The sequence below is a fragment of the Phaethon aethereus genome (genome assembly GCF_964289735.1).
Source record: "Phaethon aethereus genome assembly, chromosome: 4".
NCBI classification, from domain to species: domain Eukaryota; kingdom Metazoa; phylum Chordata; class Aves; order Phaethontiformes; family Phaethontidae; genus Phaethon; species Phaethon aethereus.
This window is the reverse complement of record NC_138578.1, coordinates 9,268,856-9,296,634: the sequence shown is the minus strand read 5'-3', so window position 1 is coordinate 9,296,634 and position 27,779 is coordinate 9,268,856. Positions and strand designations below refer to the sequence as shown.

The 27,779-nt window shown below is 36.5% G+C and overlaps 1 protein-coding gene across 1 annotated transcript in view; it reads right to left on the bottom strand.

Annotated features, from left to right (window-relative positions):
* Positions 1–13,823: 13,823 nt before the first annotated feature.
* Positions 13,824–27,779, bottom strand: part of INTU (inturned planar cell polarity protein) — a gene marked incomplete at both ends in the record, with an annotated part of 47,182 nt that continues 33,226 nt past the window's right edge. Inside the window, 8 exons of the mRNA XM_081999520.1 lie at positions 13,824–13,935; positions 14,525–14,679; positions 18,279–18,468; positions 19,151–19,248; positions 19,787–20,209; positions 20,751–20,972; positions 22,030–22,092; positions 23,470–23,523. Coding sequence (XP_081855646.1) covers positions 13,824–13,935; positions 14,525–14,679; positions 18,279–18,468; positions 19,151–19,248; positions 19,787–20,209; positions 20,751–20,972; positions 22,030–22,092; positions 23,470–23,523 — 1,317 coding nt within the window. The remainder of the gene's footprint in view (positions 13,936–14,524; positions 14,680–18,278; positions 18,469–19,150; positions 19,249–19,786; positions 20,210–20,750; positions 20,973–22,029; positions 22,093–23,469; positions 23,524–27,779) is intronic.

Sequence of the window (27,779 nt, the reverse complement as noted above, 5' to 3'; positions counted from 1 at the left end):
TGCATGCTTCAGTGTTATTGCCCGGTCTGTGAGTATGAACAAAATTTACTTGCATCAGATGAGCCACAAACTTGCCTGAGCATATCCCCCCCCCAGTCGTCTGCTGTCACTGCAGCAATCTTGGAATTGGTGGTGTCTGCATCTTCTCAATTCTCGACCTGTGGATCCCTTCCATTTTTTTAGCAGCCAAGAAAATACTTGTACTTACTTAAAGAAACAGAGCTTTGTGTGAAACTCAATGGTTTTGGAGAAACCTTAGCCTTAACTTCTTTGAAACCTAACATTTAAATAACAACCTCCTAAATGCCCTCTGGAGTCCCTAAGTTACCAATATTCCACAAGGTTTGGTTTCTTTTTCCTTTCCACAGGGAAAATTATTACCTCAGAAATAAGAGTCTCCTCATTTATGTACACTGTAAGATTTATCCTCAATACTGAGAAGAATCCTCAACCATATTAAATTTCCTCAAGAAATAATGTGTATTACGTGTTCTAAGTTTCTAGGTGCTTGGGTCTCCACACTTTTGGGCTATGTTTTAGCTTAAAAAGCTGCCAGCCAGACTATAGTCTTGAGGGTTGGGACAGAGAAAAAAGTGAGTTGCTATATTTCTTAATGCCAATTTAACAAAACAAAACAAAAAAAAGTAATCCCCTTTGCTGTCTTGACTTTAAAATACCATGAAAACACATGAACAGGCTAGAAATGGGTTTTCTTTTTACAGTGGTTCATGTAGAAGCTGTAGGGGGGTGATACGTACACATGCTTATGATGGGCTCTGCTGACAGGCTAGGGAAACTGCTGTTACTGAAATATATTCAAGTACATGCCATAATTTAAAATTCAAGATGTGTAACTTTTACTATGAATAGAAACATTGGAAATTTTAAACAAGAGGCAAGTATTTTCTTGGCTTCATTTCTTGAATTAAATGAAAACAGTGCTTTTTCACTCCCTGAAAACAAATTATTTAATTAGTACATGCTTAGTCACAAAAACATCCAAATAATTTCTTGAAAGTACTGTTTGTATAACATTTAAACTAAAGATATGCCATGCAAAAAATGAGAATTCTGTCATGAACACTGTCCAAGCAAAATAGATGTTCACTCACTATTTTAATCAGATCCTGAACTCTCTGAAACATTGAGATTAGAAATGTCCTTCATTTTGTCCTAAAGAACTAGCACTAAGGCTTTTCCTGTTCTGCAAAGGATGTTGGAGAACACTCCACGGAAGAAAGCATTAAGCCCCTCTTCATATATCTTCATAAAGCAGTCAACAGTTCCTCTGCATTGATGTTTAAGTCACCTGCCCTGCACACACCTAAGGACAAATCATTACTGCACTAAACTGAGAAAGAAACTTAGATGGCCAGCAAAATTTGTCTGTCTTTAGTAAAGAAAACTAAGGAACTTTTTCCTTATGTTTCACCAACTGCAAAGGAGCGATCTTTCAACTAATAAATATTTATCTGATGTAATGCTCTATTAGCTGATTCCAATACCTAAATTTAGAAAGGCTGTGATCCGTCTTCTGATGCTTCTTTTAAGCTCTACTGGGCAAGTAGAAGGCTTAGGAATTAAATGAGGTCACTCCAGTCCTAAGGGTGCTCTGAATTGTTTCAGTACTATTAAAGCTTCCACAGCTCATTTTTTTTCCCCTTCTTTAGTACCACTGAAATATTTTTATACCAAATAGATTTCAGTTCATTAGGAATCAATGGAGTCCTCCAAAAAATGTTTAAGGTACCACTATAAAGTAAAGGCATAGGAAGGCTAAGAAGGAGCGCAGTCCAGTTTTCATTTATCCCACCTTATTTCTGAGCATTCATTTGCTTGATAAAGGAAAACAAAGCAAAAAAGGAGGATTTTGTTAGAGGCCTCAGTACCATGTTCGCTAAAGCCTGCTCCAAATGCTTACAGGTGAAGGAAATAAAAGATGACAAGCAGTGAATGTTCACAAACAGGCATATGACCGTTTCTGTACAAGTCGGAGCTAAAGCACTGAGCCCTCCCTTCAGCTTTTTCCAAGTGCAGTATGACTGAAAATCATGCCAACTCCTCTAAGTTTTGAAAATTTCAAGAGCGGAGTAGAGACAGCCCAGAGGAACGCTGCAGAGCCATTCCCTGCACAGCAGAGCCCTTGGGAAATACTCCTGCCCACCGTCAGCATAATGACGACGGCCAATATCTCGCATACTCTGAGTAACACCACAGCTCTGACAAAGCGGTTTTTTGTAGATCTGCTTGGTGAACTGTCAAACAATTCCTGTTTTGGAACTGCTGTCTCTTCAGGATTTGAGGACTGTATTAGGAAGCAACACTGGGTTTTGTCTTCAGTAGCAAAAAACAAGTACACTTTTTTTTTGGAGAGATTAGTCCAAAATCTCTACCTTTATGTGAAGATCTACTGGAAGCAAGACACAAGTTTTTTTACTTGATGTTGAACATTTGACTTCAATTAGCTACGTCTTAAGTCAAATCCACCTGCAATATCAAGGTAAGGTTCTAGACTCTGTAATGGCAGAAAGATAATCTTGCCTACTTTAGGCCTTTGTGATATACTCTGCAGCTAATAAAGTGATGTTTGAATTTTCTGATGAAGACACTGTTACATTTTGTTACATCTTCTGTTAGGAATCCAGGTATGAGATCACTGTAGATTTCCTGAACAAAATAAATGCAGGAAATACATCTATGGTAACTATTCACATAAATTGATATAAATAAGCATAGTAGCATAGCTAAAAAAGCATTTAAAATATTTTGGTTTGAGTCTACGTGAATATATATAAATGAAAGGATATTTGGTAATAGTAGTTATTAGCTTAGCTGACAGAAATCAATGTTCCTGAAAGCAGTAACTGTACTGTGCTCACTTTCAGAAAGTTATCTCATCTGGCAAATATTTAACTGAAGAATTAAAAGGTGCTATATTTAATTCAGGGCTTCCTCTTGGGTCAGAATAAGCTTCATGATAACAAACTGATAAAAATCATACTTAATCAGCTTTATTTGCACCCAAAGCTTCAAAACTACATAAACGAAACAAGGACACCACGTGAAATATATTTATACATTCACAACATATATATGTCCTCTCATTCTTATCCTCTTTGGGCTAGTAAACCCATTACCTTATTTCATATGATTATAATTTATGTTTTTAATAATCTTGATACTGTTTTTTGTCCTAGTGGTAAGTTAATTACCAGTTTTTGGTGAAGCACAGTGCTTACAAATAAAGACAGCATTAACTGTAGGCCTACTGCTGATTAAGCAGATAAAGCAGTATCTGAAGACAGTGAAAACATATTTAGTCTGAAAGGAAGAAATCAGTAGTGCTAATGGTGTTTCCCACTGGAAATCCACAAGGATTTCTGTTACTTAGGACAGATTAACAGAGGTATGCAGGCATTACCTAAGAATCTAAGTATCTCCTAGGATTTTTTTGAAAGCACCTAAGCAAGTTCTATGCCAACATTTATTCTGATTTTCTTTTGACTTTCTGGAATACCAAGAGAAAATAAAATACTCCTGAAACAAAACACAGAGACACTTCTTTGGAACTAACAACTCCTTTCTGTTGTCAGATGGCAAAACTTCCTCAGGGATGTAGGGAACAAGGTCCTGATTTTTCAACAGCATTTTTGTGGGGTTTGTTGTGTTTGAGGATGATCTTCATAGCGATAATTTGTATTATTAAATGTACTTCAAAATGCTACTGAACTACCTAGAAAAATTACCTAACAGCTAGACAAGATCCAACATTAACTGCTCATAACACACTATCATACCCCTCCCATGCTGAGAAGTAATTCTCAGCTTGTACTGAGCTTTGAAGATTACTGATTCTACCTCACACCTGAAGAACAGCTGCATGCCACAAAGATTATTTTTCTAACTGCATTAGCTGGGCTAATAAAGGATATTATTCTACCCACAAACCTGTCTTACTCCAAATAACTGTCATCTGAGTAGGAAAAAGAAAACAGATCCTGTCTTTCTACTAAAAGCTGTCACCAAGCCATGAACTGAACATACAGTCTCCCACAACACTATTATTTAATCTTTCTTGTTTTTCTGGACATGTTTCCACTTTTTTTCCCCGAAGAGAGTGTCGCCTGCTGTAAGGCTATACAGCGCTGCAGTTAGCACATCAAGCTTCAAAAATCTAAAAAGTAATTTTCAGAAAAGGATAGCAAACCAAGCTGTACCTGCATCGTTATGCGTCTCCTGACAAAGTCAAAAGGATAAGACAGCATTCATGAGCAAACAGTCACAACCCAAGCAATTAAAAAGGAAAGAATGAGTGGAGTTTGTTTGGGATTTGTCAATAATCCCTGCAAAATAAAATAAAAATGGAAGCCTGTACGAATTCTGTAAAATGTATATCAAATCCAGCAGATATCAAATATAATTTTGATAATTTGTTGTTAATCCTACTGTAAAACGACTTGGCTCCTCAGTAATATACTCTATTGAGCACAAATAACTGCAAAGACAAGAGCTGTAACTAACACCCTCATTAGTTCATAATAAATAAATAAAATACCATTCCAATTCTGTCCTCATTTAGCAGAATGCTTATGTATGAATTTTTTTACCCTCGCTCTGAAAGTAATTTTTTCTATGTAATACCATGCTTCCACTTCCTCCCCACACGTTCTTCCTCACATTTATTAGAAGTGTTATTCATTTCAGCTTCTCCCTATAGTGGAACACTAGCCACAAGCTGTGACAAAATAAAAAAAAAAAACAACTGCTTTTTGTATCTGTAAATTCTTCATCTATTTCCACAGGTAACTAGACTCAAGCTCTTAGGATTCTCCACAGGTGAAAACACAGCAAGCAATAAACAGATCTTTGAATGAAGAACTACAAACTGTACACCTTCTTCTACCGAAGGTATTGTGAAAATACTAATTCGGCCTGAGTACAGGGCACAGAAAGCAATAGGAAAAGTCAAGCAGCCAGTTCCTGGCACAGCCATGTTGAGCACCGACAGTAACTTGAGTTAGTTTGTCCTGTTACAGGCAAATCAGGAAAGACAACAACAATACAGACAGCAGAGGTTTTTTCCTCTCTGCTGCAAAGTCTTCCAGACACTGTTTTCTGAAAATGAATATTTTTCTATTTAAATGAATGAAACGTACATCTAGAGACATATACTACTCATAAACTTTGTTGAAAATCTTCAGTTGATGTTCTTGATATAGAGAAAGGATGATCATTATCTCTTTAATGACACACCATAAACCCATAGGTTAGCAAAAATCAATCTCTTCTAGTTTCTGGAATCCAAAGTTGACAAAATTCAATTAAAATTTTCCATACAGAAGCTAAAAATAATGCAAAACTTTGAGAACTATACTATAGCACTGTTTCCAAAGAATCTTCTTTCACTTACCTTCATCTTCTCCTTTTCAGTAAGGATCTACATTTTTTAATACTTTTAAGTTTGTAATTGTCAAATGGTAAATTTTTAAGTAATAGAAAGAATTCTAATACTGTAGTGTATTGGTCTGCCTCTAAAATGAAGTAAATATAAAAAACCTGAGGCATACCAGATAAAACTGGAACTGCTATTTGAGAAATTTCACTACTTTTCCCCAATATCGGCAGCTAAACAAGTTCCTGTGAAGTCTAACGGGTTTGCTACACACATGGATGTTGCTCCTGCTGCTCTGTCAGCAGCCAGGTTTGCCAAAAACTATTTCCAGAACTGAAACACAAAAATTGCTTTATATAGTTATGAAAAGACAGTATTACGATACTAGAATACTGACCTTTGTTGTAGATACCAAATGAAACTTTAGAGCATGAGGAGTAAGATCTATCTAAAACATTGTATTATTTACAAAATTATAAAGAAACGTGCCAGTCTCAGAGTAAGACCTATACTGGGGTATTTCAAAATTTCTAGTTGTAGAGATTCCCTATCTTTATATTCATTAAAAATATTTATATGATATTTTCTTTCTCAACTTCTGAATTATATGGTGCTCTTGTGACCCACGTAGCAGATAGATAGATAATATCTTTCTCATCTATAATCACCCAATTCTCCATAACGATCGGCCTGTGGATTTCCCCAGTAGAACAATTGTGCATCAGCTCTCCAGGATGGGGGAACGGGGAAACGTAAAAATGAATGCACTTACTCTCAGTGTGGCCCATACTGTTTACCAAATAAGAAAAAGCTAATCACAGTGGAAGAAACATTTTTCATCACGTTTAGGTCGTCATACTTGACATAGCTCTGTTGACTTAAATGTCATCACAAGTACATCTTGTGTAGTAAATGCAGACCATGTAGAAAATCACTTGGTATTTGCGGGTTCAGTTAACAGCAGCACGGTAGCTGTATGGAGTCCTGCATAGCTTAACTGCCCTAATACTTTATTAGTTGTAGAGAAGGCTTTACAACCCACCCTAGCTCATGCGGCTGTGTAAATTGTTGCTAGTTGTAGTAGCAAGCAGGAGAGGGGCAGCTGCAATCGGAAGATGCTTGACTGTGCCAGTATTACCTTCGATACCAAGTGTCTGGCACGTAGATACAGCCTGTCTTCTTTGACAGAAGTTCCTTTGCACTTTACACTCTAAAGGTTTTAGTAACTAATTTTTTTTTTAAAGAGAAGCCAGCTAAGCAAAAACCAATGCATGTAACTGTATTCTCTTCCCCATTTCCTATCCTGCACCCACCATGTAAGAAAGCAGCCAGAGACCCTGAGCTACAGCAATGGATGTGCTACTTTGCTAAATACTATACTTCTAAAGAAATGAATCCTAAGTGCTATTCAGGGAATGTTTCTAAAATTTGAGTCACAAGCTCATACACATGTAAGCAATCTGGAAACACTTCTAGGAGATGGAAAGGAGATTTGAAGAACTATAAACACTGTGTTGTTTACATCATGCACATTTTACTTTTTCCACTGTACGAAAAGGAAGAAGACGGCAACCTTAAACTCTTTACATACAAAATGACTGTAATTGAAAAAGGACTGCTTAAGAATTTGCATGCAATACAAGGACATTAATCAAACTTTAATGACTGACGGCATTCCTCCTGATGAGCACCACCAGAAAAGCCTGTGGCAAGAAAAGTTTCTGGCACGGCAGTAAAAAAGTGTCAACAAGAGAAAGCACAGAACATTGGATTTTTGTTTAAATTATCAAAAGCTAACCAAAGAAATCCTAAAACAGATAACCTAAGACAGACACAAATAAAGCAGATTTTCCAGCTATATTCACATTAAACAAATTCGATATGAAGAGCAACTTTTCCGTTCTGCTGATACTAATTAATTTTATGTAATATGTTAAATGCCAATATCAACATTTCACATTCCAAGACCAAGTTTTCTTGTAATTAATTTCATGGGTGTAGACTTCCCTCAGTAAGTTTGCAGATGACACCAAGCTGGGTGGGAGTGTTGATCTGCTGGAGGGTAGGAGGGCTCTGCAGAGGGATCTGGACAGGCTGGATCGATGGGCAGAGGCCAACTGTATGAGGTTTAATAAGGCCAAGTGCAGGGTCCTGCACTTTGGCCACAACAACCCCATGCAACGCTACAGGCTTGGGGAGGAGTGGCTGGAGAGCAGCCCGGCGGAAAGGGACCTGGGGGTGCTGGTTGACAGCCGACTGAATATGAGCCGGCAGTGTGCCCAGGTGGCCAAGAAGGCCAACAGCGTCCTGGCCTGTATCAGGAATAGTGTGGCCAGCAGGAGTAGGGAAGTGATTGTGCCCCTGTACTCGGCACTGGTGAGGCCGCACCTTGAATACTGTGTTCAGTTTTGGGCCCCTCACTACAAGAAGGATGTTGAGGTGCTGGAGCGTGTCCAGAGAAGGGCAACGAAGCTGGTGAGGGGTCTGGAGCACATGTCTTATGAGGAGCGGCTGAGGGAACTGGGGTTGTTTAGTCTGGAGAAGAGGAGGCTGAGGGGAGACCTTATCGCTCTCTACAACTACCTGAAAGGGGGTTGTGGCGACGAGGGTGTTGGTCTCTTCTCCCAAATAACTAGTGATAGGACAAGAGGAAATGGCCTCAAGTTGCACCAGGGGAGGTTTAGATTGGATATGAGGAAAAATTTCTTCACTGAGAGGGTGGTCAGGCATTGGAACAGGCTGCCCAGGGAGGTGGTGGAGTCGCCATCCCTGGAAGTGTTCAAAAAACGTGTGGATGTGGTGCTTCAGGACATGGTTTAGGGGACATGGTGGTTCTGGATTAATGGTTGGACTTGATGATCTTAAAGGTCCTTTCCAACCTAGTGATTCTGTGATTCTGTGATTCTGTTGTCTTTCAAGAATCCATCCAAGTTAAGGGACTTTTCCCAAGTACACAGAATTGCAAGGTAAGGCAGCATAGCCCAGAAGTTTAATTGCCTTTTTGAGCGATAACCTAAAACTACTCCTTTCCTGGTGCAGTATACAAAACTAAGTTCTTAAAATGCTTTAACTATTGATAAGTATGTTTCTAGCTTTACATGTAGCAATAAGTCAGTTTTTAGTGTGAAGCCTTACTAATCTACAGCAGTAATATGCAATTTACTATCTCTAAGTTTTTTCTGACACTTACATACTAATGAATATCAAGAAAACAATGTGAAAAAAATTAAAATGAGACACTCCTGCTTGAGGGACACAACCCAAGAACTTCACGTATTAGAATAAAAGTGAACATAAAGGTTTTTGAGACTAGAGTGTATGTTAACACAATCTTAACTGTGAGAATGTAATTGGGCTTTTTGACAAAGCCCAGAAACAGGTGTCTGAGTCCAAGATTTTTAATATCCATCTTAATACTTGCATCATTTAGCACCAAAGTAATTACACATCCTAAACAAAACTTTGAAAGTTCTCACTGCAGTTATAAGCAATTATTTACATGCACCTCAGAAAGTCATTAATCATTAAAGATCAAAACCCAGCTTTCATTACCTTGAACAATAAACTACACGGTAAGCCATGCTCATTGTTATAAAATAAGCTCATTACAAAATCTTATCAGTATACCACCACTAATTACCAACCATGCCAAGAGAAAGAATTGCACAGCTCTTTACCAGATCTAGTTTATTAAACAGAACTAATACACAAGAGGTTATTTACCTGTATATCCTCTTCAGACATGAAAATTTGTTTGTATTTGTCCTTAAAAGCAAAGTTCAGAGCCTGCAAAGGGAAATACTGTATAACATTTGTCAAATTGCCACACCAAAAGATGAAAAATCCTGCATAAAAAGGGGTCTTTAAAATAACATTTTCAAAATTTGTACTACACCAAGTATATTATACAATATTCCTTTTACTGCTTCTACTTTGGTACAAGCTGTAACAAAGGCCAAAAATGTTCCCTTTCAGGTCTTTTATTTTTCAGGCATTTGGTAGTGGAAATCTGGATTTATTCTGACACTTACCAACAGATGTATGCATTTGGTGTTAGCACAGGAAAACCTAAAACCCCTAGTGAAAGAGCAATAATGCTGAAAAACAAGTAAGGTTTTTCAACTTCCCTACTTTATATGTTTCTAAAACTAGGAAAACCTATGTAAACTGCAGTCCGGAAACTGAAGAATAGAAACATAATTCACAGAATTGTGTGGAAATTATTTTCCTGAAGTAGCCTGCCTATACATTTTCTCTTCCATAGGGGGTGCTCACACTCTGTAATAAAGCAATGACAAACGGTTTATACAGGTATCAGAAACTCGGTAGTGCTTTTGTAATTAAATTCTTCTTCTAAATTAAAGAAAGGATCGCTTTGGACACAAAGATAAATGCCTAAGAAACTATATGGAGCTGAGGAGGTCGTGCAAGAGCAAATCTTATGTGGATTATGAGAAAAGAAAATAAATGTATTTGAGGATGCTCACAGACATTGGACTGTCTGGCCATGTTAGACTTCGCTACGCAGTGACAACCAAGTGCTCTCTGTAATGCATAGCCATGCTCTCCATTCAAACTTCTTAATTTTCTTGTGTTACCATGGATGAAGGCAAAGACTCCTTAAAGACAAAGAAAACTCAAAACTGCATTTCCATTTCTTATTTTGATCATGCTTTCCTATACATTTGCATGAGGATGCCAAATAAGCGCTGCTTCTGTGAAGCTATCCAAAGGAAACCTTTAAAGGTATTTTATGCTGTCCACAAATACCAATGAGCACCATTTTGCTACTACCAAATAAACGAAAAAATTCCTGCGGGGATGTACCCAGCAGTAACCCACTCCTCACCCCCTCCTCCAGCAGCTCCCGTACTCCTTTGAACACTCGTGGCCCACGATGAATGCTCCATCGCTGTCGCTTCAAAGGCGTTTCGAAAAGCTTTTGTTTTTACAAGGTTTGGGAGAGAAGGGACAGGGGAGCGGCTGGGACCCTCGCTCCCTGGGGATGCACACAAAGCAGTCTGCCATGCTCTTGTACTGCTGGTCCACCCGGATCTGCTTGGATGAGGCCTGCACTTGCAGCCACGGCTTCACCCGCTCAGCAGGTGCCGCCGCCATCTTGGAGATGTTGGCCATCACGCCGCTGACCAGCAGGTCCTTCCCAGAGGAGATGGGGTCGTAGAGGTCCTTGCTCTGCAGGGCCCCACCCTTGCTGTTTCCTCTTCTTCCCAAAAAGCATGCAGACAGCGGGTGCCTAACCAGCTTCTTTTTCCTCAGAAGTTGAAAGTTGATGGTCTCAGGGTACCCAGGAGCTGACCCATGCTCTACCATTATGGGCCGTGTGGAGCAGCTGGGCCCAGAAACCGCCATTTGCTTCTACTACATGGATCCCCTCCAGGCAGCAAGCCTCCCGGAGGCCTCGGGAAGTTTCCAGAAGCTTCTGTCAGCTGTGGGAACTGGCCCCTCTCCGCCGACTAGGAATTGGAGAATAAAAAGCCAGGTAACAAAGGGTAGTTGTTGATCATATTGAATTATAAGTTAATAAACATAATCTATGCCAAGTAAATGAATCTTAGTCATGTTATTTATACCCATTCCATTGCGGGTCAGTAGTACCAATTCCTTCTAGATTGCCGATAGCATTTTTTTTTTTAATTGCCTTACTCCCACTACATCCTCTGACTTTATGACTAATGAAGGCATGAAACACCGTATTTGTTCAGTCAAAATGTTTTAATTGTTTATGTTTTTAAATGCTAACTTTTATTTCTTGCATTCCCTTGACATTAGTAATTTTACCCTTGGTATTCCATTGACTTGTTGTACACTACATTGCTTTGCTAATAGTTCTTTTAAGTAGTAATTTAAAGGCAAAATAAATTAATTTCTTTTGAGTCTTACTACTACCATTTTAACTTCTTTAGTAGCTTCTCCGTATCTATTACTTTTAACATTAATTCTATACAACGATTCACAGCTGTAATCTTCCTGGAAATTACAAAGCTACAAGATTTGTATCAAAGATACCTGATAAAATTTCTGTTCTGTAGGAAATTAAATCCTGTCATCCTTTGGGGCTCTTCCTAAACATACTCTTAAAAAAATGTGCAAAATATATCTCTGCTTAGTTGACTAACAAAGTAGCCAATAAAAAACTCCTTAAGTGTAGTATTAAGATGATTAATATAAATTTTGCAACTATTTGTTGATGAACTACACTGCTTTGAATATAAAAGGTGTGCCATACTCAGATGCCCCTAATTCTGTTTAAGGTGCAGTTTCTTGTGAAGGAAGAAGCCGATAGGTACTGGAAGAGTCCCACCTTCCTTCAGTTCTTCTTTTCTCCACACACATCTACATACAAACATAGTTTCTTCTGCGTTGACTCAGTTGTGTGTTTGGCCCAGCTGAGCCAACTGAGTTTAACCCACTACACTGGCAGCAGAGTAACCTAGTCTGACTAAACACAAGGATCTACATAAAAGTTAGCTGTCCTCTTTTTAAAGCATTCAAATGTCATCTTTTTTAGCATTCAAACCATATAGCCCAGCTTTTAAAAGACTGAAAGAAGAGAAACAGCAGCAAAATTACACTTTTATGTATAGATACACACTTATCTGTGCACATACCCCCTGCCCCCCCGACACACAGAGGTTCTGTAAAAACTGTTAAACCTGCTAAAAGCAGAGTAGCAAAGACTGCTTGTTTTTCTGTGGTCCTTCTATGACAAGGAAATCTTGTATTCAAACCCTACATATTTTAGACTTTTAAAAGCTGCTGTTTGTATGTCATCCATACTATTACATATTTTTATTTTTCAGAGTAAATATCACATAACTTGATTTGCAGACGGGAAACAAATCTAAAGCAGTATTGGTATCACTCAGTTTTCTATGTCTCAAACTGAAATACTGTCTAATTGTCATCTTCTAGGAACCATAAAATCTGGAGAAGGCTGATTAACAAAATCTTCAATCATATGCTTAAACTTCAGGCCTAAGTCTTCTGAGTCCAATTCTACTTGCAATTAAAGCAACTGTTGAGTGATTCAAGACAAACTAGGAATCACTCTGTGAGAGTGGGCAGTTAGAAGCATTTGATTGACTATTTTAGAACTACTCTAAACAGTATAATTTGAAAACAAGATCTAAAGATTTGATCATGAGCCGATGGAACTGTATTTACTTTCCTGAATACTTAAAATGTTTTGATCCCATTGTTTAAAAATGTAACTTTAGTCATGCATTTTAGAAAAAGCACTCATGAAAAGCAAGCCGAAACAGGAGAAAGAAAAAAAACCAAAGCACTGTTGACATGGAATGTGATGAAATGCAATGCAGACAACCAGACCTATATGTGCTGGCTGTAGGTAAAAAGACCGTCCCCAAAAATCTTCATTTTAAACTAAACTCTTATTAAAAAAAGCTTTAAAAGCAGCCCATCTGTAGGTTAGAAACATTTTAATAATTTGTAGGAAAGCTGAATTTTGTAGAAGCATTCTTATTTTGCAAACATCTTCCCTCCTCTTGCCTTATATGGATATAACCTATCATTTTTTGTAATATCCATCTGTAAATCGTAGAAGACCTAGCTAAACAAATATTGTTTAAATGAAAAAAAGAGAAAATATGTTAAGTAAAGAAAATAACAACACTTTGCTGGTCTTTAACAAATATACATTTTTTATTATGAAATTATGAATATCATACGAAATAAGCCAAGTCCATGCATAGGCCTTAAACCATTGCCCCCCTCCCATTTTCTTTTGTGCCTTTAAAATTGCATTTTAACAAAAAACAGTATTATTTATAGTTAAAACTTACGAAGTCAAGTAAAACATCAACCACACTCTAGTCCTCAAGTGTGTAGGAGACCATACTGGCAAAAAGGGTAAGCCATTAGTTTTCTGTGGCTAAGTGCCATGAATTGGCCAAAAGATTTCTTTCTGTTTTGATGAACACAATGTTACTGAAAACATGCAGTATTTTTCATGCCCTTAGAGGCAAAATTTCAGTTAATTGGAAAACTTTTTTCCCCGCTCCGTCACCAATTGCTAGATATTCAGAGTGTATTTTGATGATATCACCTTACCATTTTACATTGCATATTATGTACTGAACAGCAGTGAATGTACAAATTACATGATGTTTTCATATAATAAAGTTACGATCAGGATAAATAATTTGACAGTATATAAAAATAAGAACTTTGTTTCTCTGAAATCTTTTTAAGTGTTCCATCAATAAGGTCATTGAAATCATCACTGAAGTTTCACCTGTGTCATACCACAAGGTAGATTTATTTTTTTTTAAAAGTATTTCAAAGGTACGCCATGGGTGGGCACCACAACTGAATGAATTTCGCTTTATAATGAAGTACTTTAAAGAAAAGACAATGCCATGCAGGGATGGCTGAATGTTCAGGAAGCTCATTATGTAGCTAAGCCGAAGGACAGCTTAAAGGCCAGTTCAACAGCAGCTTCTGTGACTGAGTCATGAAAACAGACGTAACACTCCTGAGGTTTTGGATGTAGAATGAGTCTCCTGGAAAAAAAAAAAAGGGAAAAAAGAAAATCATCATAGGTGTTAGCTTTTTCTCTTCAAGTGTTTGATATATTCTGGTTGTACTCTGAGGTTTCAGTAAGATGGTAAAAACAACTGCTGTGTAAGACAGAAAATTTCTGTGTCTCTCCTGCATTATCTTACTTCTTTCAATATATTAGGTTTTTAAATCAAGTTATTCTCTGCTCAGTTTTCTCAAGACTGTGTATGGAAAGCAGGGAATAGAGAGGTCAGAAGGAATGTGAGGAGCGCAAAGAAAGTGTAGGGTATTAAGAGTATGATTGCAGCACCTTACCATGTCTGCATAGCACAGTGCAGCACCGCAAAGGGTGCCAGCTCTGTGGTGTTAATGTGCTAGCACAGTGCTCACCTGAATTCACGCACCTATGTTTTACAGTAGGTGAAACATCACACCAATGCAAGTTTCCAGACCCAAGTCAAAGCTACCTCAACTCAATCGGCTCCAGTGTTTCTGTGATGTGCTACATTTAAATTTATTCTTAAGGAGTTCAGCAGCATATTCAAAACAGAAAACTTTGGGAGAAATACAATCATCTGCCTTTTTACTCACCCCACAACCCAATAATTCATTGTTGGTGGTGGTTTCTTCTGATCAGTCCAGTTATCAGGACAGCACTCAAACAAAACTCCATGTTCTCTTACTAGATCTAGGTCTTCAGCTTCCTTACTGAATTCTGAAATCCCACTGCTTGCTTTTTGTTTTTTCTGTAAAACAATTCGTGAAATGTTAGTATAAAAGGAAATATTTTTACATAAGCACTAGCAAATACAAGTATGTGATTTCTTCAGGAATCTTGGATCAATGATATACCTATCAAAAAGCCAGACTTAGAAGATACAACCAATTTGCTTACATGATGCTTTTCCCCAGTTTTGTTACTTTGGCATCAACAGGCTTTTCCATTGTTGTACAATCTGGAGGTAGACACCTGCTCCCTTTTTTGACACTTTTTTTTTTTCTCCTTCTAGTTGAACACTATTTCTCTAATAAGACATATGAGATCATACAGCTTCCTTAAAAACGTGTGTTAAAACAGCTAAAGCTCTCATCTTTCACTGTGTGCCTTCCTAATTCAGAACTGTGATAGTAAAAGCCTATGAATAAGCTTGGCCATGCAGGAATTTATTTTTGGAAATCAAGAGTTGAAACACTTTGCTTAGAGTTTTCTCGCTCTTACTTAGTGTAAGTGCATAAGAGGTATAGAAGATAAAGACATTTTCGTGTGTTTCATTGAGTTTTTAGGGCTGTGTTTTGCACTGAGCTTTTGAATAAACCTTGTAAAAGTTCCAGGTGTTTCTAACTGAACTCCTGGTGAGGATCAAACTGTATGCACAAAAACTACTTTTCTCTCTTCACTCTGTCTTGGTGCTCAACAGTCCTGTAAATCCAAAAAACCCCGTGGTATTTTTCACCAGAAATACGAGGGGAAAAAGACTGGAATGAACACAGAGTTAAACACAGGAGGAATTTTGAAAGGGTTTGTCATGAGTTTAACTTTTCTCCCATTGAAGTCAAAGGAACCTTAGTACTCTTTTGTAAACTTCTATGTAATAATGAAAAAAAAACAAGCTTAAAAAAGAAAAAAAAAGATTTAAAGCATGAGAAGTGAGATGAGATTATGCAAACAAGAGTAAAAATCCCTTTGAAACAAATCTGTCTTTAGACAGTTGTTAAGCCAGGGCATCTCTGGCTCTGTAAGTGAAACTTCTAATTACAGGATCTGAGAATGAGAAATAAAAGGTTTTATTGAAAAAAAAAATCTCACAGAACTTCTGTCTGCCATACGCAGCAGCATAAACCACATCTTTCAATCAGCCTACAACATTGAAGATGTGGAAGCTGAAGGTCTCGAAAAGGTGGTCACATTGTCACGAATATCTCGATTTCTCAAAAATGGTAGAAGAAAAAGTAAAATGCACCTTAGCACGAGGAAAAAAAAACCAAAACACTGCCTAATACTTGCCTGAGAAAATGTCTTTCGAACTTCCCTAAACATGCTTTGGATTAAATTCATAAAGCATATTCTAAACTACTGCTAGTTCATAGAGTGGAAAAAATTTCACAATAGACGATTTAACCCTTCCTGTATCTTTCCTTAGTACACAAAATTGTTTCAAAACCTGTTCTTTCTAATACTGCTACTGAAAAAGACTTAAGGGGTATGTTAGTATTCGGTCTAATTAATCTTCCCCACCAAAAAAAATTTGGTCCTTATCATGCAATTTCCAAGCTGACATTTGTTTATATTTTAGCACATCTTACATGATGTTGAAAATACTCAAGAAAAATTATGTATTAAGAGGGGATATTTGGTAGAACTATGAGAGTCTGTACTTCCATACGCATTAAAACTTCTGATTTTAAGAGTAAGAAAATACTAAGATGATGATGAAGAAAATGAGCCCACAGCTGCTTATTACATACAGTGACATATATTTTAGGGTTTAAAACTACAGGGCTTATTTTTGATCAATGTAAAATTTATTAAAATTTCTGTACACATTTAGAAGTTGAATCGTGAATTTTCAGTTATCAAAAAGTGAGGCAAAATTAATTATTGATCAGTTTACAGTAATTTTGCATTATTGGTGCAATTCTCTGAATCCTAAACTATAACGGTATTTAGCTGATGTCAAAGAATAAGCATTATTAAGAGTACATTTCTATATTTACTTTTTTGTCACGTACTATCAAAAAGGAAAACCTCTACTCATTCTTTTTCGTTTTCCTCATGCCATAATGCAGCCTGCCAATTTTAGCATTAATTGTTGGAGCCAACATGCAAAAACTACCCCAAATTTATCTAAAAGACAAACTTTGTTAGGCAGCACAAGTTCAACTAGTATTTCTGATTTTCAGAGCAGAACGAACCCAGCTGCTGCCTAGCATACTTGCGTCTGAAGAAGCCAGAAAAATCACGTGCTGAGCTCGCTGTGACCAAAACACAAGTTTTGACTTCCAAGCGTGAGTCCTTCACTTTTTATGAGCTACACCTAACAGGTGAATGGTTTCTTTTTTCACTTTTGGTGTGAACTATAAACTGTCTATTTAACAGTTGTAACCAAAGGCAACCTGGTAAGAAATACTTGCATATTCTCTCTGCTTGCTTTTGGGTTTCTACATCTCCCAACAGAAGTGCCCAAAATACATGATTCATTGCCAAAGTCCTACTCAGCCAAACCTCAGCGTCACATGACATTGACAGAACAATCCACCAAATGAACCTATTTTTATAACACTTAAAAATTCCCAGATGATTTGCACGGCACATCGGTCTAACGAGAAGCGATTTTTTCGGTAAGTTCAAGAAAACATTAAGAAAAATTATACTGTTATTTGCAAACTCCATTCATTCAATTTCTACTGCTATTTCCCATTTCTCATTTAATTCACTTGGACTGTCACTTCAGGATCTAAAAAAATGCAACTGATAGACAGTATTCCACTTAGGTTTATAGTTAATTATTTCTCTTTTCCAAAAGGACTAAACAGGTCATAAAATTAGCAGAGAGGAAGTGTTATCCTAATTCGGTTCACATCAACAAAAATCAACTGTGCAATTAACAAACCAGACTTTTAGTAAAATACAGTGGCACTGAACATAAAATGTCTGATCTGAATGGAGTATCTTGTAAATTGATTCTTATACCTATTGTTTAGATTTCTGCATTACTACTCCTGCCTTACTCCAGATGGATCGTTTGGAGTAAACAGAAATTTTTAATCAAACACAAGGCAGTACAGTTGCTGACATCTGTCAGCATTTTTAAGTCTAATCTGAATGCCAAGTACCCACATAAAGCTCTGGCAGCTGGGATCAGGCTTCAGCCCAAGTCTAGAAGCAAGGCTTGAATTGGTATCTTTGTAAAGGGAAAAAGCCTTACCTATTCTGGCATCCCACCTAATCTAAAATCCAAGAGGTCTGGCAGCATAATGAAAAGGAATCGATCATTATAGCCAGTCTTCTTCTAGACGGATATCCACATGAACAAATGATTACAGACATTAGTGGATGGCAAATGTATAAGCACCTTTGGTAGCACAGTAAGAAAATACTATATTGGAGACGCCGAGTATGTATTTTGAGGGCATTTTTGGTAGGAGAACATACCATAATTGCATGCATACCTGGATGGTCTGAGAAAGAACCTGCCCATAAAAGTAAAAATATCAGGAACTTTCAAAACAACCACACATGTGCAAATACACCTGCTAGTGAACTATTTAAATAATGAAGTGAAAACAATCTTGAAATACTGAGTTGAGAATGTAAATAGAAAAACAGAAAACAAAGCTTCCATACTTCTTTCCTCATGGACTGCTGAAAAATGGAGCGAATTGAAAGACAGCAACGATAGAAATTCTCAATTAACTGAGGGTGGATGGAGCCACCGAGCTGTGCTACTTCTTTGTGAGTTGGAGTAATAAAGATTCCTTGCATTGTTTCCAAAGATAGATAGTGGAAGAGGGTATTCTCAGGACCAGATGTCAACCTTAAAAAAACAGGAGAATTAATATCAAAATACTTTTGAAAAAAGTCTCAGTTAAACAACATATACTTTTGTTTCTTAAGACAGAATTGTTTTTCTGGTAGCTACAGCAGAGTACAAAAACAGATACAGACATTCAAAAGGCGCCTACTCCTACACCACGAAAATCCTGCTAATTTGGACTGTTAATAATTAAAAAAAAAAAAAAGAAACCAAACAAAAGCCCTATTGTTGCACTTGTGTACTCAAAAATTCTCACCAAAGAAAGTAAAAGGAAAGGAGAAATAAAAGCTAAAGCTTGGGGAGGTGGAAGGAGAGCTTTCTTTAGAGCTCAAAGAAAACACCAGAGCAGGCTGTGCTGTCACAAGCAACAAGTGGGAACTGGGAAGATCATGGCTTCTTTGTCCATTCTACACCTACCCAGATATACCAGGGAGGCGTAACGTATAGGTATGGTCCAAAACCTCTTTTATTTGAACTTCCACGGTCACATATATGTGGGATGTGCATATATTCTACTGACATATTCTTGAGAAATGGTGGTCTTTTCTAATTAATCTCTCCATTTAAGAGCTTCAATTTTCAGAATCCTTGCATAGGGAAGTTTTGGTTCGAGTAAAATTATGCAGGAACTTGATCCACATATGGCCTTAAAAATGAAATACCTAATAAAAAAATTTCTTACTTGATAGCATTAAGAAGTTCTGTATCTTTCTCTGAAAGGTTCTTTTTGAGGCTTCCTAAATGAAATGGATTTGGTAGGGTATGCTTTTTTCTAGTGGCCTGAAAAACAAGCAGACAGACGAACAGAGAAAACAGCTAACAAAAGAACAGAATCAAACCAACTAATCGCCTACTTAGAAGAAGATAATGTAGCATTTTTTGAAAGGCCCAAACAGTTGCATCAACTTAAATAAATATATTTCATAGGCTATTTTAGACTAAAACGGTTTAGAAGCAGTTGTACAACTGTACAGTAATTAGTTCTCATTTATGTTTACCCCATTATTATTTTGGGGATATTCTCCAATTATTTCTGCTGATTCCATCACAGTTGTGCCCCCTTTAGCCATGTGAAAAAAACCAAATATTTACAAGCAACGATAAAATAAAAAAGGATGATGGCTCTGAGACTGACCCAAAGCATCCCAAGGCAATAGAATTATTTTCTACTAAATTCAGGGGCTCTTACATTTAGTCTTTTATAGTATGCTTTTAAAAAAACAAAAAAAAAAGGTACTTGAGTGAGTTTTTAAAAGAATTGCCACCTCCCCCAAGCCCACCAGAATCTTCTGAATTCTCTTTGTCTTTGTTCTCAGACCTGATCCACTACAGACTGTGGATTACTGCTTTCCTCTTCCGCAGGACCTTCACTCCCGTAGTCAGGTCCTCCACTGTTTCTCACAGGGCTTGGCTTACGTGTCATTAAGGAAGAGTCACCAAACAGGGTCCTTTTGCTTGCTGGAGTGGTTAATGATTTGGAAGTACTTTGTAGCTTACTTAGGATGGGTGAGGTGGTCAAGCTCTCCAGTTTGTCACGTGTTGCAGGAAGGAACCAGTCAGCACAAGATAAAGGTGGAATGGAAGGAGAATCTAGCCTTTCCTCTATGCTGGCATCTATTCCTTCCAATTGAAGTATAGTGGCTTTGACCTGATCTACATATATACAGTCTGGTCCTGGATTCCCAACAGCTTTTGATGCACAGCCTCCTGCTTCTAGCAGGACACACAGCATAAAGTGTCTCTGTAAACATGGAGGTAGCAACATTAGCCTTTGGTTTAATATACAGTATGTGCTGTATTGTATTTATATCTCATCTGATACTTGGGCAAAATACAGCACTATATTCAACATTCCTTTCTCATCTCCAGAGGAGTTACTAATTTTTTTTCTAATCAAGTCACGTCCAAGGAGATCTGTTATCATGTTATTTAATCAAGCTATCATTTACATAGTCATTAGTTGTTTGCTTTAAAAAAGTCCACAATTAAAAAAACCCCTCATTTCTGAAATCGTCTAAAAACACAAGATGATGAAAATAAAAACATCTTCAACAGAAGTGAAAAGGCATAAAAGTAACGCAAATTCTTACATAAACTTGCAAGCTTTACAAATGTATAAATAATGCTACTCTGAGAAATTCCACCCACTGAAACAGCTCTAATATGAGTATTTTGTAAAATTACTAAATAAAATGCATGGAAAGTTTTGGTCTTAACAATAGGCAACACACAACAGCAAAACGGAGCAGAAGAGAAGGGGCGTACTGGAAATGTTAACTTACCAAGCCAACTATCAGTAAAAAGTATCTTGCTTCAGGTTCCCTGTATCCTGTAAAACTTGAAGCTTCACATGGCTGGATATGGTGATGTGGAAATACTTCCCGCCATATCACTAACTGACCAATCTTCTGTTCTGCTGCCAAGGGTAACAGACAATAGTGCCGACAATATAAACCTATATCAATAAGATCTTCCTTTGGCAAGTGATTACCAATCAAGTAACCCTTAATTAAACACAGAAAAGGAAGTGCATTCAGTAAGAAATACAACACCAACACTTATCACTTAAGAGTACCTTACATATAGAGATATCCATGCTCTACATGCATTCAGATTGTAAGTTTTCTGCCCAGAGACTGTCTTTTTGGTATACGGTTGTACAACAGCTAACACTGAGCTTCTGCACCACATCTGAAGAATAAAAATACTGAAATATAAACAAATAATACATCAGCACATATGCATATTTGCATATATGCAAATTATCAGAGGCAAGCTGGGAAATGCATTGCTTTAACACCTTTAACACCTAAAACAGCTACAGAGTTAAGGTGCTTTAATTCTCATTTCCTGCCTACCAAAAATACTGAGCTTTCACTGGAATTAATAACATTTCCAAAGATACTTAGTAGAACAGTGTTTCTAGCACTAAGGGCATTACAGTTAAAGCACTGTCATGGCAGATACTTTGTAGTGCCGTTTGTGCTAAGTTTAGTCTCATAACACTACCAGCATAAAGAACAATTGCATGACAAAAATCCTTAAAATGTAAGCTTCCTTAAAGCAAAGGCTGTTATCTTCCTCCTTCTTTATACCGTTGAATACACTGTCTATATTTAATAAACACATTTACAAATGAGGCCGATGTCAATCCAATTTCTCAAGTCTTTCATTTGAAGACAGATTAAAGATAGATCACCTATTCTCTTTCTTAAAAAATAGCAATGAACAAAAAAATTTCTATTAGAGTATCAAACAGTCTCACTGGAATTGACTCTTATTACTGTCTCTCTTCAAACCTTGGATCATACATAGCAAAATTCCCATAAGACAGTTTCCAACAAGTATTTTGTTCTTACTAATCATATAGTACATATCACTTCCTGGCATCAATTTTTTCTGTTACGGTGTTTGAGTTTTAGGTCTGTTACTAGAAATACACATTTTAAGCAATCATACTTTTTTTTCATATTTGTGAGTTTCTGAAAAGAGTTACTCCATGACTAGGTTAGATTTCCAGATGCATTTTCCTAATCTTTAGGCCTTAATCACTAATACTACCTTGTAGAAGAGACAAGAGCCCATGATCATATATAATCTTCTCATGTCGTAATAATCTTCAGACTGTAGGGAAAAAAAGCATGGTATAATTTTTAATTCAAAATTGTTATTTTATTGACCAAATCCAAGTAAACTAATTCCAGTCAATTGTAATCAATATCTTATTTGATCCGTCCATTTTTGACCACTTCTTATTATCAGTACAGCAGTTAATACTGACCGGTTAAGTGAAATACCAAGTTTTTAGCCTCTATTATTGATTTTCATGTCACTACCATTTTCTCTAACAATTTTCATCTCAAAATAACAAATTTCCTGTTTAGTTCTTATCTGTCCGAAAACTACTTTGTTGGGATATGCTAATTCTCAGCGTTCTTAACAGCAAAGTAGCTGAAGCATAACTACTGGCACCAGAGGCCCTCCTAGAGTAAAACTTCCAAGTCAAAGCATTTTTTCCAGTATTTGACATTTTACCCAAAATATACCCAGTCATTGATGTTTTAATTTAGATGCTCAGTGCTCTCAGATTAGTAACACTATCTTTAGTTGGATATAGCTTATTTTAAATGAAGTGAGTACAATCAATTTCTGTGCAATAAACTGCAACTTGTAGACAATGCTTTCTGTAAGTAATCATCCAGGTTGTTTAGTACAGTAATTTTTTTTTAATTCATTTGCAAGATGGACTATATGTCTTCCTAACTTGTATTTTAGGTTTTAAGAATCATTAAATGTCTTTTGTAATTAAGAATATGTATGTCCCAAATTGCTACGCTAAATATGTGATCAAAACAAGTTATTTTTATGCTCAATTATAATATATCTATAAAGAAAAGAATTTAAAAATAACTGTTCTGGAACATGAGTTTAAGACAGCTCTTTCATTAGAAATTAAAACTGAAATTTCAATGTTAACACCTCACTGTCCTATACAGCGCAGTGAAGAGCATGCATAGCAAGTGATATATAAGTGAATTACTATTTCCTCCTTTATCAGTATTAAAAATATGCATAACTTGTAATTGGTTTCTGTAAACTGGAAAATTAAATTCTCAGTGCTCCATAGAAGTTTTCAGGTTTATTCACAATTCCTTAGGAAGGAGAGAGTTTTCTATATGAAAAAAAGAAATGTAAAAACAATCAGCTATGTTGAAATCAGAGTGTCCTTGTAGACATCACATGGACTTAAATTACAGTAAATCATGGGTTTTCAGTGACTAATACTATAGGATAATACAGTTCTAGTGTTAATCATGGAGGAAAATTCAGGATAAACAGAATGGGTAAAATTGAGCCATCTTAAGAGTAATACAGTATACCTTTACTTTGACTCCCACTTGATTAAAAAAAGCGGAGTGTGGAATTAGTGCTTTTTCAAACTCCATGACACCAAGGCAAAGAGATACCGTGCAATGCAAACAACAAAAATAAAACTTTTACCAGCTCTGCAAAGTCAGCCGCTTCTAGATCACTCAGTGCTGTGTCAACTTCCATCTGAAATATCGAAATAGTGCATTTTAATAGAGATTCCCACATATGAACTTACAATAGCAGCATAGTTTGCTCTAGCTCAGAAGATTGGGATTCACAAGTACGAAGTGAATGGTCAAAAATTTGCACATACTTTTCAGTGGTAATATCAAATATCAAGAACACCTCAATTCATCCAATTAAAGAAAAATCCTTCTTAATTGCTGTGTACTTCCCTCTTTTTGAAACTGTAGAATTTCTCTGCTTGTGTGCCTGCTGAGTCCACTGTTCGGTATAAAGGAGATGTCACTCTTACTTTCAGCATGCTTTAAAACATGAGGCCTAGAGATTACCCCGTGAAGGCTAGAGACAACTCTGAAATCTGGAAAGCTACCATATCCAGCTGAGTTATTAGAAAAATCTTTTTCACCATGGATTTAGTTTTTCTCTCTATGGAAATCGGCAAAACTTTCTCACACATTATCTTTGTTCTATGGAAACCACTTTAAGCTTGCTTATTTCTCTAATTACAGGAGCTGTTGGTTAGTATGTTTTACTAAAAATACTTTCTTTTAAAGAACATGGTACTAGATACTGAAGTTCATGACATAAATGTGCTACTTAATGAAAAGAATCTAAACCTCATCATTACAAACTTCTTGGGCTGTATTAACAGGCTGCCTCTAATTGAAATACATACAGTTTTTCAGAGAAACGTCAGTGAGGCTGCTGGCAGTCAACAACTAACCAGTCTCTCAGCTTTTCCCCAGTTAAAATTTAAATGGCTTTCTTCCCAACAAAGAATTGATATTTTTAGTTTTATATTCCTTATAGGATATAAATATCTTCAAACTTAACTGGAAATTTCACCTGCAGTGGCAACAATTTTTTTCTGGAAAATGTATGGAAAGCAGTGTCTGTATCATTAATATCAACTACGTTGTTTGCTAAATACCTTTAAAACCTACAATTTTTCAAGAAAGAAACAACCTGCAAGCTAAACTAGAGAACAAAGCATCACAGAGTCTCTACACAAACTTGAAAGAAAAGAAAAAAGCATGGAGGAAAAAAAAAGTTTATCACCAAATAGTACAAGAAAAAAGTGTCATTCCCTGGATAGGAAAAAATGAGATATATATAAGGTTTCTGACTGACCATATTCTACAACTATATGTTGCATAAATGTTTTATTCCCTTCAGTTATGGAGCATGGATTTTGCAAGTGAGTGTTACAGGACTATGTGTGCACCTTTGCATTTTCTACCTGGATAGTAGATTTAGCTCTGGAGTTAGGACATGCAAGAAACTTTGCTGAGACACTCCACAAATATGTACATATGTAGCTAAAATATATATACCAGCCTGTTCATAGATATGTATTATAAAGCAGAAGTCTGACTAAAATCGTCACAAACACATTGGCCTCAAGCACATTTAGCAAAAATGTATCTAGACATATACTATGGGTGAAGGTGGAAAGAACTAAATCATTATCAGTCTGCTATTAAAGATGAAAGAAAAGACAATTCATATTACGGGGAGAAGAGAGAGAAGGCCACACCAGCAAGCAGAAATGTGTTTGGTAATGAACAGCACTGACTGATGCATAGCTTGCAATGTCCGTGGCAACTTTTATTACTGAATAGTAGTAAACCCGAAATAATTCTGCAAACCCCATCAACAGTAAAGCTGAAAGACTGACCACTTCATCCCTTCCCCTCCAAACACACTTCTATGAAAATTGTACATGAGATCTTACTAAACATAAAAATAAGAAAACCAGAAAAGTCTTAGTTAATATTATCCTCAAATGAAGACCCTATAAATTAAAGTATATGCCTCTGCAGGAGCAAGGTCATTTTGAACATCTAAACTCAGGTCTTCTGCGGAGCCATTCTGAGAAGCACTTTCCATTTTCCATCGTATCGCCTCTTTACTTCCAGTGCATACAATGTTAATTTCTGTTGTTGTTGCTGATGAAGTAAGTGTGGATTATGGAGTTTATGGTCAGCTCAGATTAGAATCATTGTCTAATAATTAAAAGTAGCCTTAATTATGTTATCTACAAGCTTACAAATATTTTGGGTCTACCCATGAAAGAAAAATCTCAGTTTAAAACTTCCCAGCTGTTTCCTTTACATTAAGTCATGGCAAATACTCATTAAAAAACAAACTCTACCATGACAAGACTACCATATTCTAAGCATTATTCCATCTTAATGCAACATTTTTTTACAAGATTTCACAGGAAGAAAAACTGCCATACACCTATTGACTCAAATACAATATGCTAACAACTCTTCACATGATATGGAAAATAACTTCCTAGTAGTGGAGCTAAAAATATTTAAAAATCACAAAGGCAAAAACGAATCCTAGATTCACTAATGTTCAAGAGGATGGAAAATGAAAATGCAGTGAATCTGTCTTTCATCTACTTTAGGCCCTGAAGTGAAATGACTGATAATCTAAAGGGTCCATTGTGCCTTACTACAATGCCCGGTATCTAACACATCTTCAATGAAGGACAATATATACTATATTACCAAATTGCAATTTAAGTATATGCACTGTATGGAAAATTACCTTCTCAACTGAAATAAAAGATATTAAGAGTTTTTATATGTCAAATGAGTGCTCTAAATACAAAAAGAGGTCCAATTTTACAATATGTCTGTCTCATTAAAGGCCAGCAGATTTAAATAGTAATTAGCTACTTAGTCATGTGTTTAGTTCTTTGAATGAGACTGCATTTCATTAAATACCTACAGTGTAGATATTCTCTATTTGAGCTAGTCCTTTCACTTCAGGTAATGCAGATGAAGCCACAGGAGTCCTGAGGCATGATTCATCTAATACTAAAGTAAACAGCTGAAGTTGGGCAGTTGAATTACTATTAAAGTACCAGATTTTTCCCATTAAATAATAGGAAGAGTTCAGGATTAGAACCTCAACCGTAGTCATTTTTATCATAGCTCTAAAAGAAGGCGAGATGGATGCTATACCAAGTCACTACAAATAAAGTGAAGAAGCCTCATTTTTAATCTTATTTTGCTAAGAGGCTAAAAACCTCATTAGGAAAAAACCTACCTCTATAGGATTAAAATAAGAAGCATTAATAAAACCTACAAGGGAATAACAACTATTAATACTGATGAGATTACAGAAATTGGAAGAAGAAAAAAAAGCCATGAGAGCGCCCTTGAGCCCTGCTTAAATTTTTGCACTAGTGCTCTACAAAATAATTTCTTGGGGATGCTTTATTTATCCAAGTGGACTGTACCACCTTCCAAGACTAGAGCTTTTCATTTAAGAAAACAGAGGAAATGGGGGCTGGAGGATGGAGGAGGAAAAAAAATTTGAAGAAGAAACAAAAAAGGAGACCTTTTATCTATTTTATCTTTTATCTATTTCTATTCTGGGACTATGAAGTCCCAGAAGGTCTTTCTGATGAAAAACTTAAAAGCAATCATTTCATGATCACCAGGTCTTGAAAGTACATTGATTTCTGTACTTCCAGTATAATTGCAAATAAAGCTGCAAACTACACCTAGCAAGAGCCAGTTATCTACACCTGAACCTAAAAAAACATGTTCTAGCAATGCTTTATGTGGAACACATAACCCTTGGGCAGTGATGCTAAATCACTTCATAACAAAACTGTAACATGAAAACAGAAAAAAACCTGGAAACTACAAGCCCTTTGAATGAGTAAGGGAAGTCTTCTGCTTTGTTTCTGAACAAATGTATACACAGTTGTGTTATTAAAGAATACATTTGCCAGCATAATTAACACAGGAGCTTAAAAAAAAAAGAGATTGAAAGATGATCTGGATAGCATAACAGAAAGAGAACCATATGAGAAAAAACATTTCAAAGAAATTTTCTGTACGTAAGACACAATTATCAGCTTTTTAGCTAAATGTAATTTCATAAAAGTTTTCCCCTGCATTAGCTGAGGTTGTACCCTGTTCACTTTGCAGACCTACTACATTAATAAAAGGTATTATAATAAGCTTGTCTGCCAACTACTGTACAGCACAGCTAGGACTTGCTTATCTATGCAGAGCCAAACTGTGGTGGAACTATGTTACAGAATCTGCCACCCAGTAAGCCAAAGTTTTTCTAGTTGTAACCCCTGTCACAGACTCAATCTGAATTGTTTTCATTTTGTGTAAGTCAAATAAATACATAATTCTAAATAACACCATATATTTCTGAATAAATGAAATATGTGTTGGTCTTACAACTCCACTGCTGAACTCTCCTTGGGATTGTTT